Genomic DNA, 16,851 nt, shown 5'->3' on the forward strand with positions numbered 1-16,851 from the left:
TCTTGGGCCTTCACCTAATTTCCTAATCCGTAAAATGGGGGTGATAAAACTTGCATTACCTTCCAGAGTTGTTATAAGGAGCAAACAAGATAAAGTATGTAAAGTGTATGGTAGATCTAAGATACTTTAGAGTTTGCTAATTAAAAAAAATACCTAATTTTTGCTGAACTATTGGTGGCTATCATTTTTACACAACAAGTTTTAATAATGGCTAGCATTTATAGAACACTTTATATAGCTATATTTATATAGCACTAAGGTTTGCAAAGTATTCTACAAATATCCCATTTGGTCCTCACAACAACCCTGTGAGGTAGGTGCTGTTATTAACCTTATTTTACAGATGAGGACACTGAGGGCAGATAGAGGATAAGTGATTGGCTCAGAGTGACACACAAGTCTTCCTGACTCCAGGTCTAGGCCTCTACCCTGTGTGCCACCTAACTGCCTCAATCACTTAAATCAACAAAAACTTCACTGAATCAAAAGATCAGATCTACCCCCCAAAGCTTTAGATTACTCTTCCTTAGTCTTTACAGATAAAGAGGATAGGCTTGTCTATGCATTCCCCCCTTCTTTAGCTGCTCTCTGTATTGATTTGTTATTTTTTCAACTGTTCACTGCCCTTTGGGGACCCAGCCAACTACTTTATGACTGGCCATAAAACCAATACTTCTCTACATTAAGGGTGGAGAAAACATCTCCCTCAGCCAGGAAGTCCATGACTGGACAAACAAGGCAAATACAACCTTTCATCATTCAAATAATCATAGGATTTAGAGCTAGAAGGCAACTACCATCTCCCTGCTCCAAACCCTCTCATTTGTGGCTAAGGTCACAGACAGGAGGGGACAGGACCAACATTTAAAGTTGGGCCCTCTGATTCCAAACCCAGGGCTTTCTCCTTCCACGACAACATGAGTCTTCCTGCTGGGACCAGTCCCTCACTTCGATCCCACTTCTTGCTTGCTAGGGCACTTGGGGGAGCCAGTGGTGGGGAAGATGTTCAGAGATTGGGGAGCTCACTCTCTCCTCAGGGAACATATTCAAATTTCTGGGGATTCAATCAACTAGAAAAGCTCTACTTAATAGATATTAAGACCAAAGCTGCCTCCTAGTTAGCTCCCACTGACCTGTCTTAAAACCCAGATCATTCAAGTCATTTCCCAGTCTGCCCTACCATAGTTATGTTGAGTCCCAGCCTGAATTTACCAGCATGAGGACATGCTTGCCCAAACAGCTAGCCTCTTGTCTGAATGTATTCATTCATCTCATCTGCCTGATTGAAGTCACCCAAGCCACAGAGCCTGCAGGGAGATTCCTGGGCCTTTCCTAGGATATGCTTCTGGGTTAATGCTTGGCCCATAGGGTTACCCACTCATTATCTCCTTGACTATAGTTATAGGATTTGCTTATCTTCTTAAATACAGGGTGTCCCAAAGTCTTAAGGCAGTTTTTAGCTTCAAAAGCTATACTTAAAAAAACCTACCCTAAGACTATGGGGACACTCTGTAGTGTTTCTTTTAATTAAGTAGGTTTTAAAGTTTCCTCTTCTTAATTTCAAACCCAGGGGAGTTAGGTCATTAATGTCTTATTCCTCTCCCCCATTCTCAACTCCTCCACTTTAGGAAAAAAAATTATCTTTGGTCCACACATTGGTTCAGACAAGGCTGGATGAGGGGATTCCTTCTACCAAAATAGATTTGCAACTATCCTGCAATTTATAGTGTTAATTGCTTGGTGCACTGAGGGATTAGGTGACATGCCCAAAGGCCACACAGCCGGTATGTGACCAGAGGCAAAATTTGAACCCAGGTCTTCCTGCCTACCAGGCTGGCTCACCATCTACTATCTCAAACTCCACAAAACTATTTCTATAACCCCACAAAACTAAGAGAATAGAATATTGCTCTATTTTTACATAATGTTCTCAAAGAATTTTGTCATAGTCAATCAATGACTCAATCGATAAACATTTATTAAGTACCTTCTATGAGCCAAGCATTGTGAAAAACTCCAATTGTACAAAAAAAGGCAAAAGACAGTCCCTGCCCTCAAGGAGCTTACAATCTAAAGGGGGGAGACAACATGCAAATAAATGCGTATAACCACACCATGTACAGACTAAAGAGGAAACAATTAACAGAAGGATGGTAGATACTAGGATTATGGAGAAAATCTTAGAAAGTCAGCTAACTCAATCCCCTCCTTTCATATATTAAGAAATCGAGACCTAGAAAAGGCAAGTGATTTGGCCCCCAAACCAAATAGCTTCTAAAAGGCAGAATTGGAACATGTACCTAGATCCCCTGATGCCCAGCTCAATAATCTATTCGAAGCATTATACAATTTCTTACAAGTAATGGTGACCTAGGGACAGTTGGGTGGTGTAGTGATTAGAGCACCAGAGCTGGAATTAGGAAGAGCCTAGTTCAAATCTGGCCTCAGTCACTTACTAGCTGTGTGACCCTTGACAAGTCATGGAACCCTGTTTACCTCAGTTTCCCCCTTTGTAAAATGATCCAGGAAGGTAAAGGCAAATCGTTCTAGTGTCTCTTGCCAAGAAAACCCCAAATGGGGTCACGAACAGTTGGAAACAAATGAACAACAATGACAACGAATGATAGCCTATATTTATAGAGCACTAAATGATTAAAAAAAGAAGAAAAAAAATTTTTTTAAAAGATGTAAAAAATACCTTGCAAACATTATCTTAATGAATCCTCACCAGAGGCCTGTGATGGAGGAAGGGGAGGTATTATGTCCTGTTTTACAGATGAGGAAAGTGAGGCTACATGATCTCTAAGGTCACTTCTCCTTTTATATCCCCTGATCCAGGGTCATAGAGCCGAACAGTATCAGAACCAGGATTTGAACCTAGGCCTTCTGAATCCAAATGGCATAAACTGCCAGTTTGAGCCCCCAAATAGAGATCACAGGACCCAGCTTTTTCATGCCCAGTGATCTTCACGCTACTCTGCCACACTGCCTCTTGCACACACAAAAACAAAACACAAAGCTCCCTGAGTCTGGCCTAAGCCCTGCGAGCAAACATCAACAGTACCTGTTTCCTCTGGCATTACAGTGTGAGCTGTGGCCTATTCAGACAAATCCTCCTCAAGCCCGGCTCCCTATTCACTCTCTTCAGAACAGACCCTGGTGATCGGACAGGAAGCAAGTTAGAAAGACAGGCAGCTGCCGAGGGAGCTGACAGCCAGGTTCTGCCTGCCACTGGAGCTCGCTGGGACTGAAATGCAGGAAGGGTCATATGATGCTGGTGGCTCTCATGCACATACAGGGTGATAGCCAAGTTCTTCCTGACTCACCAAAATAGAACTCCCTATTAAGCTCCCAAAATTTATACATCCTTCCGGGAAGGGGGCAGGGCACTTTGAACTGGCCCTTAAATATGGGTGACTTCTAATCAGAGAGATGATCCTCAAAGGGTCTTTGAGAAGGTAAACAGCCAGAAATTATCAAGGAATGAGCCAACAGTGTTCTGGCTTACCTCACGGTGACAATGGTGAGGTCTAGAGGAAAGAGATGGCCCTCAACTGATTGGGGATACTCCTGGTCTAGCTTTGGATCTGCTTCTAACTAGCTTTGTGGACCTTATTGTCCTTTGTCTATTAAATGAGGGGGTGGACTAAATGCCTTCTAAATTCTCTTCTGGTTCTAGCCATCTATGTTCAAACTCTTGTAGCATTCCAGAATTCTATGTTCTAGGTCAGTGGTGTCAAACTCAAATAGAAACAAGGGCTACTAGACCTGCAGAATGAGTCCCGTGGGCTGCATATTAGAAAACCACATATTAATATTATCTTTGTTGTTGTTAAGTCATTTTTCAGTTGTGTCATACTCTTTATGACCCTCTTTGGGGTTTTCTTGACAGATATGCTGGAGGGGGTTCCCATTTCCTCCTCCAGCTCATTTTACAGATGAGGAAACTGAGGCAGACAGGGTTAAATAACTTGCCCAAAGTCACACAGCATGTAAGTATCTGTGGTTGGATTTGAACTCACAAAGATGAGTCTGACTCCAGGTTTGGTGCTCTATGCACTATGGCACTACCTAGAGCTCCCTCAATACTATGGTCTACTGTATTTTTATTCATTTTAAAAATATTTCCCAATTACATTTTAATCTAGTCCAGGCTGCACCCAGAAGTGTTCCAGGCTGTGTTTGGTACCTCAGTTCTAGATGTCCTTCCAGTTCTAACGTTGATTCTGGGATTCTATGACCAATTTTTCCCTAATTCTACAAATGGCACTGCCACCATCCCAGTAACTCAGGATCCAACCTTGGAATCATCATATTTTCCCCCCACATTTTATTACAACACTGTGAGTGACCACAGGGAGAGCACCATGGAGGTGTCTCTGGAGTCATCTTTAATTCCATCCTCCCCTTTGCCCCTTCTGTCCAAGCACTTCTCCTTTGAAAACATCTCCTGCTATCAATCAGTAAGTATTGATTAAAGGCTTACTATTTAATTAGGCATTGTTCTAGGTCCCTTGTGTTACTAGGCTTCACTTTATTGAAATTCACAGATATTGCATTATGTTTTGTTGTTGTTGTTGTTGTTGTTTACAAATTGAAGGTTTGTGGTGTTAAGGGCTAAAATTCTAGCTAGTCTGTCTAAAATATCCAATGAGTGGTCGCCAATAAATTACAAGCTTTAGCAAGAGTTAGACTTTTAAGCATTTATTAAAGAGAATAAGAATTTGGTGAAGAGAGAGAGAAAGGTCTAGATTCCTATCTATTAAAGGGAGAGCACATTTCTAGCTCCATTCTCCACCAGAGTTCAAAGGAAAGCCCAAGACAGAGCGCTAGTCTCTTCCTTCTTCCTCCCACTACCCAACGTCACTTCCTGATGCCAAAGAAAAGACTCCTGGTCTTGCCCTCAAAGACTTTCACTTCATGGGCGGAAATCTTCTACAGTAAGTCTCCAGCAGGTGGCGTCATTCCAATCGTTACAGTGGCAACCCTGCAATAAGCAAGTCTATCGGCGCCATTTTCCCACAAGCATGTGCTCCCATCATGTCTCTGTGTCACATTTTGGTCATTCTCACAATATTTCAAACTTTTTCATTATTATTATACCTGTTAAGGTGATCTGTGATCAGGGATCTTTGATATAACTATTGTAATTGTTTTGAGATGCCATGAACCCACCCATGTAAAACAGCAAACTTAGTTGATCAATATTGTGAGTGTCCTGACTTCTCCACTAACTGGCTATTCCTGTCTCTCTCCTTCTCCTTGGGCCTCCCTGTTCCCTGAGAGACAACAATATTGAAATTAGGCCAATAACCATACAGTGGCCTTTAAGCATTCAAGTGAAAGGAAGAGTCAATCGATTCAGCAAACTTCATTGTTGTAATAGTTTAAGAAATTGCTACATCCAGCTCAGCCTTCAGCAACCACCACCCTGTTCAGTCAGCAGCCATCGACATGAATGCAAGACCCTCCAGCAGCAAAAAGATTATGGCTTGCTGAAGGCTCAGATGATGGTTAGCATTTTTCAAATAATACAGTATTTTAATTAAGGTATGTGCATTGTTTTTTAGACAAATTACTATTGCACACTTAATAGACTAAAGTTTAGTGTAAACATAACTTTTATGTGGAAACAAAAAAAATTTGTCATGACTCACTTTATTGTGTTATTTGCTTTCTTGCAGTGTTTTGGAATCAAACCCACAACATTTCTGAGGGATGCCTCTTTTGAATGTAAAAAGACAAAAATAAAACAGTTCTGCCCACAAGGAGATTACTTCCTATCCACTTCAATCAGCTTTGTTCCTGTGCTTATCTCTTCTTGCATAGGCCACTGTGATGCTTCCTAATTTGTTTTTCTGAGTCTAGCTCAAAAAAACATTCCTTCCTCATCCCATTATGCACACCATTGCCCAAGTAATACTCCTAATATACTGTGATCATGTCAATATCACTCCTAAACTCATAACCATTTGGTGTCCCCTCATTACCTGCTGGATGAATCATGAGCTGAAATATACTTCCTCTTGTGTTATAGCCTTCCATGCACTCTACATTCTGGTTTTTGGTTTTTGTTTTGTTTTGTTTTGCAGGGCAATGGGGGTTAAGTGACTTGCCCAGGGTCACACAGCTAGTAAGTGTCAAGTGTCTGAGGCTGGATTTGAACTCGGGTACTCCTGAATCCAGGGCCAGTGCTTTATCCACTGCGCCACCTAGCCACCCCTATGCACTCTACATTCTAGCCAAACAGGATGACATCAAACCCTTTCCACACCTGGCTCATGCCATTCCTCCATGAATTCCTGGAATGGAAAGCTCCCCTACCTCTCTATCTGTCTCCTCCACAAGACCGTTAAGACCAAAATTTATTTGCCATCCTTTTCCATGAAGCCTTTCCTCAAATCTTCACCTGCCCTCCACCCTAAGCCAGCTTGGGGAAAGCAAGCAGCCCCTCCTCAGATTTCTCATAACACTTTGACTCAAGCTCTTTTTTGTGCACTTAATTCGCTCTCTTTTGTATTTTTGATGGCTATTTATGGACACATCTCCTGCTGTTAGATTCTACATTCCTTAGAATAAGGTCTGTGTTATGTCTGTTCATTGCATTCTTCTTACCAACCATCAGGCCTTGGACAGAGCAATAGCTTGACAATTGTTGGGGTTTTTTTCTACTTGAATTAAATTGAATTCTTCTATGATGGGAAAATAACATATTTACAATAATAATCACAACAGGATATGCAGCTGACCTGAGCAGCAAAGTCAGCATGAATGCATCTTACTTCATAGAATGCATAAGCTAGACAGGACTTTGGAACAGAGAGTTCTAGAGTTAGAAGGGACCTTTGAACAGAGGAAGTTAGAGCTGGGGGTGTCTGTCAAACAAAGAATGAAATTTCAGAGCTGGGATTCACTTCAATATCAGAGGCAGCTTGGTGGCACAGGACAGATAGAGGGATTGAAGACAAGTTCAAATTCAGTCTCAGATACTCACTAGTTGTATAACCGTGAATAAGTCACTTTAACTGCACTCAGCCTCAGTTTCTTCATCTGTAAAATTATGGGGTTGGACTTGATCTTAAAATTAAATTCCCTTCTGGCTCTAAAGCTATGATTTTGTATTGCAGATAATAACAAAACTAAGCTTTGTAGAGGTTAAGGGGCTTATTTAAGGACCCCAATTCTTGTGTCTGTGCCAAAGCCCAGGACTAGGAAGGACCCAGGATTTTTACAACTAATCTCATCTTCTTTTACCAAAAAAAAAGTTTCCTGACTAGTACAGACAGCTCATACTAAGTATGCAGGAACAGCTTCTGAGGAGCTTAATTCAGCACTTTTCCACAGAGGTGATAATTTAGATTCACTCTGAGAGTCTGCATTGTAAACTAATATTGTCAGAGCTATGGAAATTGTAAAAATGTTCCACAATCTGCCTCCAGACTACTTTTTTAGGCTTTTTTAAAGAATTGTCTAACCTTTTCTCATATTATTTCCTTTCAGGCACTATACATCTCAACCAAACTGGGCTATTCATTGTTTCTTGAACTCATTCTCCTCCCACCACACCTTTACTCAAGTCATACCTGCACCTGGAATGAACTACCTCACCACCACCCTTTTTCTGCCCTCCCTATTTCTACATTGTCACCAGACTTTAAGGGCCAGCTCAGGTGCCTTCTCGTCTTTTCCTAACTCACTACACTCAGAATACAGAATGTACACAGGACTTAGAGTCAGAGTGTAAATTTCCCCATCTTTAAAATGGGGATGATAATATGTATACTACCTACCTCATACTACAGCTGTCCCGAGGAAAGCACTTTGTAAATTATAGAACAATCTACAAGGCTAGCTTTACCAGTTTTAGTTTTAGAATAGTAACTCACATTTGTCAAATCCTCTAAGGTTTACCCAGCAGAAGCACAATAACCTTGTGAGGTAAGTAGGTAGGTGGGTAGTGAGAGTATAAATTGTTTCCATATGACAGATGACGAAAGTAAAGGTCAGAGAATGATTTGCCGGAGGGTCATGCCAAGTAAGTAGCAGGAGTGGTATTCCAATCCAGGACACCTGATTCCAAATCTTCCACTACTTCCCCTTCTACTGTACTGCCCTTTGGATTGCCAGGCATCTTTTGAACTCCATGAGGAAAGCATGGTTCTGGGGAGCAAGACTGTCTTTTTTTCTGACTTCCTCTCTTTCCCCCAGTTGTTCATGGATCCTGAGACCTCTGAGAGTTGAGCACAGTTGAAAACGTTATTCAGACCCTTCAGGCATGTAAATGTTGACTACAGATACAGCGAGAAACTATAGGTGAATCTGTGGGAATGATTCTATTTAATGGTCCATGCAATCTGTGCAAATCTGGCCACCAGATAATTGGCAATATGGATCTCACAGGGATGGGGAGTCTTTCATTCAGCAGGATGCCAGCATACTGGAAAGCACTTGTCATATTTCACACAGCACCGGCTTAAATAGCAGGTTGACTGTGCCCAGCAAGAAGTGCCTTGTAGAATCAGATCGACAGGAGGAATTTGGGGGGCAGGTGCTACAGGGCAAATGTGACATTCTTCTCCTCTCTCTACCACACATGCACACACACACACACACACACACACACACACACTCACACACACACTCACACACTCACACACTCACACACTCACACACTTTTATTATGCATGCTAGTATGAAACCATGACCTCATTTTGCTATGAAATATGATAAACAACGGTCAGCCAGATTCTCATATGAAACTCAGAGGAATTTGATTTTTATTACTGGCTTGTGAGATATCCGAAAGGCTCCAGTCACATATTCAGGAAATATGATCTCGTCCCTTTGCCATCCATAAATGAGGATGAATTCATCTATGAGGGGCCTGTCTTATTGACTTTATAACATTAAATAACTTTCCAGTAACATTTAAAGAGCATCATACTTAAAAATTTGACTTACTCGCCTCCTGGACATATATCAATAATAACAGATAAGCTATTATTTCCCTGACAAAGATTGGGCACCATAAATAGACATCAACAGGGTCATAATTAGAGACTTTCTGGACCAGGAGAACTGGATTTTAGCCCCATGCTGAGCATCAATTAAATAAAAAAAGTATTCACTAGGAGCCTACAAAAGTGGAAGGCACCGGGGACACAAAGAGTAGTCCCCAAGAGCTTTCTTTCTAATGGGGGATACATGTACACAGAGAAGTGAGTTAAGTGATAGTATAACAACAAAGGTCTTTGGTTTTCCTAGTGTGGAAACTGCATACATCAGTGCCAACTGAAATTTGTTTTACACTAGTTAGGTGGGAGACTATCTTCATGAGGTTCCTGTCACTGAAAAACCTCATCACCGATGGCTAATCTTTTGGTGATGAAATGCATTAATCTTAACTAGGCTGGGTCTTAGGTGACCAGCACAGTCCATTTATTTTTTCCCAATTATATGTAAAGATAGTTTTCAACATTCATTTTTGGAAGACTTTGAGTTATAAATCTTTCTCCCTCCTTCACTTCCCTTTCCCCACCACAAGACAACAAGCAATCTGATATAGATATGACATGTACAATCATGTTAAACATATTTCCACATCAGTCATGTTGTGAAAGGAGAATCAGAACAAAAGGGGAAAAACCCAACAAAAGTGAAAATAGTCTGCTTCAATCTGCATTCAGACTCCGCAGTTCATTTTCTGAATGTAGAGAGTATTTTCCATCATGAGTCTTTTGGAATTATCTTGGATCATTACATTGCTGAGAATAGCTAAGTCTATCACAGTGGATTGTTGCACAATGTTGATGATGCTGTGTACAGTGTTCTCCTGCTTCTGCTCACTTCACTCAGCATCAGTCCACTTAAGCCTTTCCAGGTTTTTCTGAAATCTGTCTGATCATTTCTTATAGCACAAGAGTATTCGTTACATTCATATGCCACAACTTTTTCAGCCATTCCCCAATTGATGATCATCCCCTCAATTTCCAATTCTTTGTCACCACAAAGAGACCTGCTATTAACATTTTTGTAAATGTGGCTCCTTTTCTCTTGTTTATGATCTCTTTGGGATACAGACCTAGTAGTGGTATTACTGGGACAAAAGGTATGCATGGTTTTATAGGCCTTTGGGCATAAATCCAAATTGCTCACCAGAATGGTTGGATTAGTTTGTGACTCCACCAACAATGCATTAGTGTTCCAGTTTTCCCAAATCTTCTTCGATGTTTATCATTTTCCTTTTTTGTCATATTAGCCAATCTGATGGGTGACATTTGGGATTTTCTTTACAAAAATTCTGGAGTGGCTTGCCATTTCCTCCTCCAGCTCATTTTACAGATGAGGAACTGAGGCAAACATGGTTGAGTGATTTGCCCAAGGCCACATAGCTAGTAAGTGTCTTGGGCCAGATTTGAAATCAGGTCCTCCTGACTCCAGGGCCAGAGCTCTATCCACTGCACCACGTAGCTCCCCACTGCTTCGATCTTACTAGTCCCTTAACATAATTATTTCTGCTTCCATGCATTTGGTTATGATATTATTCTAGCCAAGAATGGCTTAATTGCTTCTATATTGCCTACTTAAATTCTACCCATTATGAGTCCTTCTTTCTGTATAAACCCAATGCAAATTGGCAGTGTCCCTGCAATTCATAGAAATTTTCTGGAGCATTGAGTGGTTAAGTGACTTTCCCAGGATCACAAAAGTAGTATGTGTCAGAGGCAACACTTGAGACCAACTCTATATCCACTACACTGTGGTTTCCATTTACCAAAGTGCAAGAAAATCACCCATTTCCATGTGTCTCTGAAGATTCCAGTGTCAGTGAGTGCATCACTATATTTCAGTTCAGGTTTTAGCAAAAGCCTGATTCTGGAATGTGCTATGTGGGACCTGTGCCCACATGTGTCTTTTCACATTGCCACAACAGCCCTGAGCCTATTCAGAACAACAACAACAACAGAATAACAACAAAGCAAAACCAGACAGGGACCCAGGGTGGGGTGAGTCCTCCAATGACAATCTATAAGTGCTGACATAGCCTTTCATTGCTATACAATATTACCCCCAAGTAAAGCTATTAATTCTATAAGCAAACAGCTGTGGTCAATGCTTTCATTAAACAACAACAACAAACAATATCTTGTTATAAACCTGCCTGCCTGAGAAAGAAAGAATATTCCCTAGGTCTGGTTTTTGTAGCACTTAGTGCATTGCTATGAACATACCAGACACCCAATGACAAACACATGAGAAATTAATTTATTGGACTTGACTCCAGTTAACGGATCTCCATTATTGCTCCTCCATATTGTCAGACCTATGGTTGTAAGTGTATCATCTATATTATCACATCCTGTCTCTGTCTTTCCATACTCCATTCTCCTGGTTCATTGGGTCCACCTACTGATACTATAGGAAACAATGTATGGAGTCAGGGATTTGGAAATACCTTGAAATTTAGAAAAATATGGAATTTCTCCAGTTAAAGCCAGTGGGACCATTGATACTGAGCCTAGATAAATTTTCCCTGCATCTTATGTGAGTGTACTAATCCTCTTTACTTCCTCTTTTAAACTTCTACACAGATACATAGAAATATACACAGAAGGGACTTTAAAAGCCACTTTGTACAACCACATCATTTTACAGATGAGGAAACTGCATTCCATTAAGGTTAAGTGACTTCCCCAAGATCATATAGCTAGTGAGTATGAGAGCCAGGATCCGAAATCAGATCCTCTTATTACAGTACCAATTTTCTACCATAATACCACTCCACCTCTATTTCTAAGAAGAGAGACTCCATCTATCAGGGCATCCAAATTTCACATACTAGAGAGGAGAGAGATGGAACAGCAGCTCCTGAAAACCACTAGAAAGGTTACCCAGTGGTGAATCATGGCCCATGAATTTGGGGGAGGTGATCAACACTATGATGACATAATTTTTGTGTAGTGGAAAGAAAAAAAATGGATTGGAAGAAGGAAACCTAGGTTTACTAAGTTATGTATTTGCTGTTGCACAGGGAGTTAATGGCAGAAGTGGGGCTCTCCAACCCAAAGTCCAAAGACCTGGGCTCAGGCTCAGCTCTACTGCTATCGTTATCAGTTAGTCTCAGGCAAATTGTTTAAACTTTCTGGGCTTCATTTTTTCTCATCTGTAAAATGAGGAAGCTGACTAGATGGCCTCTAAGGTCTCTGCCAGTGCTAAATGTATTCTCTCTTATTCTAGAATTCAATGGAGAGCTAATCCAAGAACACAAACCCCCACAATCGGGCCTCAAAGTTTATATAGTCCAGAGGCGGCAAAGAGAGCCAGCCTCATGACACTCACACAACACTCCCAAGTGCTGCCTGAACCAGACTAAAATGCAGTTCCTATCTGATGTTAATGTGTTGATGAATTAATAAAAACTAACTATATAAAGATATGTGCCTGCAGGGATGCCTATGTATGATTTTATGATGTTAACACCACTGATCTAATACAATCTGGACCCAGAATACAAACCCCCTTTACAACATCCCTGACAAGCAGTCAGTCAGCTTCCAATGGTGGGGGAACTCTTTGCCTCCCTGGACTACTCAAATTTAAGGAGCTAGTAGGAAGATGTTCCCTTTTATTAAGGCAAAACCCATTTCCTTATGTCACACCATACTTCACTTCCCCAAATCTTGGTAACTCACCCAAGAGACAAATTTCCTAGCTATTCTCCACATAATACAAACGTATGCACTGGTAAATTCATCTTGCTGCAGGTGTCCATAAATAACAACAGGGTAATGCCACGAGTGGAAATCCTCTATCTCATTTCCATAGGTCATCAACACACCATCTCAGAGCAAGGGGTTCAAGTGGAAGAAGACATCTTGCTCTCCAGACACTTACATTGTAATAAATAATAGCCAACACATAGCTAGTTGTTTAGTATTTACATAGCACTGTTTTCAAAGGTGCTTTACAAATATTACCTCATTCAATCCTCACAACAAACTTGGGAGATGGATGCTATTATCATCTTTATTTTACAGGTGAGGTAACTAAGGGAGTCAAAAGTTAAAGAGACTTGTCCAGGGTTACACAGTTAGTAAATGTCTGAGGTAGGATTTTAATTCAGGTCTTGTAATTAGGGAAGATAGCATATACACAAATAATACAGAATACATACAGAATAGATTCAATGTTACCTCAGAGGGGGAAAGCACTAACAGATATATCCTTATTTACTCATTATTGCTAAAAGAAATTCAGATCGGTTCTTGATCCATTGGGTGAAACTCTTTCATTTCACAGATGATGGAACCAAAGCCCCAGAGAGGGGAAATCACTCTCCCCAGAGCAAACAGCAATGAGAGGGAGAGAAAATGAGAAGATGTGGGTGGAGACACTGAAACAAACAGAAAACGCTACGTCTATAATGAGTAGTCCATTGATGGAATATGTGGCAACCATCACACCTATCCTTCAATTATTTTAACTAAATGATATCATGGAACGGTAGAGTTAGAGGAGGGTGTTTTGGCCAATTCTCTTAGCTTACAGATAAGGAAACTGAGATCTGGGGTGAATTATAGATTTGCCCAAGTTCCACAGCCATAGTAGGCAAAGAAGCAAGATTTGAACCTAGGGCTTTTCTGACTCCAAATCCCATTCTCTTTCCCAGCATTTCACACTGTCTCTGTAGACAGGGTTCCTCTGCAGGGATGCTAGTGTGCTGTTGAGAAAGTAAAACGATGCCTTATTTCATACACTGAGACATAAAAGGATGAGAGCTGTGACAAATAACAATGTTTTGTGTGTGTGCACCTCCATTAACACCTGGTCTGGTGTTCACTCAAAAGTTGTCAGGTGCAAAGCAACCCATGACTCACTGGCCTATATAAACTGTTTGAGATTTTTGTAAAAATACTTTGTGATACAAAAGTCAAGTTCTTGAAGTGTATTTCACCCGTCCTCATAACACCTGGGTTAAGAATATTTAGGTGGGGCAGCTAGGTGGCGCAGTGGGTAGAGCACCGGCCCTGGATTCAGGAGGACCTGAGTTCAAATCTGGCCTCAGACACTTAACACTTACTAGCTGTGTGACTCTGGGCAAGTCACTTAACCCCAATTGCCTCACAAAAAAAAAAATTAAAAAAAAAAAAAAGAATATGTAGGTACTGTTAATGTGACCTTCATTTAGATGGGTTGATTCAAACATGATATACAGGGGAGAAACCAAAGGGTAGAAAAAAATATCACAATAGTGAAAGTCAAGAAATCTGAGGTCCCTGATCTGCCACTCCCTTGTATATGACCTTGGGCAAGTCACATTTCCTCTTTACATCTGGTTTCCTTATCTGTAAAAGTAGAAAATTTAATTAATTGATCCCTAGGTTTCCTTCCTGCTTTGATGGAATTCTAAGATGTCTTTTTTTTTTCATTTAGAATTTTATTCTTCCCAAATTACATGTAAATACAAATTTTGACATCAATTTTTTAAAAAAAAACTTTTGAGTTTCAATTTCTCTTCTTCCCTCCTTCCCCAAGATCTCAAGCAATTCAATATAAGCTATACATGAGCAGTCATGCAAAACATTTCCACATTAGCCAGGTTGTGAAAGAAAACAGACAAAAACAAAACTTCCGATAAAGGAACTAATAAAAAATATGCTTCAATCTTTCAATCTGTATTCAGACACCATCACTTCTCTCTCTGTAGATGGATTGCATTTTTCATAAGACCTTCAGAGTTGTCTTGTATCATTGCATTGCTGACAATAACCAAGTCATTCACAGCAGATAAGATCAAGTCTTTGAAAGTAGGCTTTGGATTCACAATTCAATTTTTTATTGCCCTAAGGATATAATAATAATAATATTTGAAAATTATATAGCTTTTTGCTATTTACAAAGTGTATTACAAAATAATAATTCAAATAATAACTAGCATTTATATAATATTTTAAAGTTTGTAAAGCACTTTTCATGTGGTCTCATTGGATCCTCACAACAACCCTGTGAGGTAAGTACTATTATCATCCTTCAGGTTACAAATGAGGAAACTGAAGCTGAGAAAGATTATATAATTTCCCCAGGGACATATAGCTAGGAATTGTTCGATGCAGGATTTGAACCCAGGTCTCCTGGGCTAAGACCAACACTTTTCTAAACTACATTGTCTCTTTGAAGTGGTAATACTATTAAAAGCATGTAATACACCATCAACTTAAAGTTGGAAGGTACTTGAGGTGACCACAGAATATTAAAGTTAGAGAGCACCCTAGGGATAATCTAGTCAATCCTTCATTTTACGGATGAGGAAATTGAGGCTCGGGGGGGGGGGGAAGCAAAGTTACTATCATCCCCAATATAAAGAAGGCAATATTTGGGCAGACTCCCCAGCTTTCTAGAAAGAGATCAACTTTATTTACCTCCAGGGTAGGGAGAAGCAGTAAAGGTGAGGTGTTAAGAGTTTGTGCCTAGATGCTATGACTAAGCTGCTGTGTGACCTTAAGCAAGTCACTTCTCTCTTCTAGACTTCAGATTTCTCATCTGCAAAATGAGAAAATTAAAAGCTCTCTATGATCCCTTCAAGCTCGAAAATCCTATGACTGGTCCTAGGAGACTGGGATCTGGAGCCTGTCAAGTGACTCAGAATTAAAAGTAGAAAAATAAGATCAACAGGGGACAGATGAGCATTAGCAGGAGACTGATTGAAGGAGGAGGTTTCTTCTGTTACACCAGCCAGGGAAAGGACTGGAAGGTGGACACTGTATTTATCAGTTGTGTAAGTGGCAGCCTTTTAGGAAGTAAACGGGATGGACCACTTGCTGCAGATTTTCTAGAGAAGCTATTTGAAACAATCAGGGTTTTTACATTGCTCGAGACAGTTGAGCCAACACACAAGTTTATCTTTGCAAACTCATAATTGCACAAAAGAAACAGCCTAAAGCATGGCAACATCTATCCCCTCATTCCAGAAACATTTATCTACTCTGTGCGCCAGGGACAAAGGAAATACTTACAGACTCATAAAATCTGAGAGCTGGAAGGGACTGTTGAACCCAGAATGAAGTGTTTAAGGGTCAGCAGGATGATATGGAAGACATGCTCTACTCAGCGTCACATGACTTGGGTTCTAGTCCTGGCTCTGACACATAATGGGCAAGCTACTTAACAGCTTTTTGCCTCAGTTTCCTTCTCCATAAAATCGACCTAATAATAGATTCATTACCTAGCCCACTGAATTGTGGTGAGGAGGGTACTTTGTCAACTTTAAAGCACAGTGTAAATGTGAACCATTACATATAAAGATGCGTTCCATCTCTAATAGTACCATATCATGATACCAGGCATTGTACTATGCACCCAAAAAGAAAAGAACAAAATGTTTATTGATTTGAATTCACAGAAATGTTCTAAGGTGGAAGGGGGAGTATATCCCAGTGGACTAGTACTGGAATAACTGGGGGCCTGAGTCACCAATGGAAAAAGTAGAAGGGAAGAGTCCTGGTCAGTAGGTCACAGGCAAACATGGTGTGAGAGATGCCAAAGCAGGGAGGAGCCAGAGGCATAAATAGAAACCATAATTGTGGCAATCTCCATAGGCTGGAGAATCCATTGTACAAGGATGGGGCAGATGCAAACCAGGTGTCCCTAGAAACAAAGTATCAGGGCTGAAAAGAACCTTAGCAGCACCCGAACCACACAGAGATGTTTGGGGGTGCTATCCTACTGAGACCTGAGCCCAGATGAAAGATTTTCCTGTCTGTTTCTCCAATTATTTATGAGTTAGTGATAGGAATGATAGGATAGGATTGTATGATCTAGAGAGAGGGAGGGAGGGAGAGAGGAAGGGAAGGT

The 16,851-nt window shown here is 40.6% G+C and overlaps 1 protein-coding gene across 9 annotated transcripts in view; it reads right to left on the reverse strand.

Moving 5' to 3' along the window:
- Positions 1-16,851, reverse strand: part of ABLIM2 (actin binding LIM protein family member 2) — a 303,505-nt gene that overhangs the window by 228,035 nt on the left and 58,619 nt on the right. For 8 of the 9 annotated variants that reach the window (XM_043970596.1, XM_043970593.1, XM_043970594.1 and 5 more), the window contains exon 1: positions 3,065-3,234. The exons of the other annotated variant lie outside the window; for it this stretch is intronic. In XM_043970596.1, coding sequence (XP_043826531.1) covers positions 3,065-3,080 — 16 coding nt within the window. In that variant the 5' untranslated portion in view covers positions 3,081-3,234. Of the gene's footprint in view, positions 1-3,064; positions 3,235-16,851 lie in introns of those variants that run through there. 9 annotated transcript variants of the gene reach the window in all.

This window comes from Dromiciops gliroides, chromosome 6, assembly GCF_019393635.1.
Source record: "Dromiciops gliroides isolate mDroGli1 chromosome 6, mDroGli1.pri, whole genome shotgun sequence".
Taxonomy (NCBI): domain Eukaryota; kingdom Metazoa; phylum Chordata; class Mammalia; order Microbiotheria; family Microbiotheriidae; genus Dromiciops; species Dromiciops gliroides.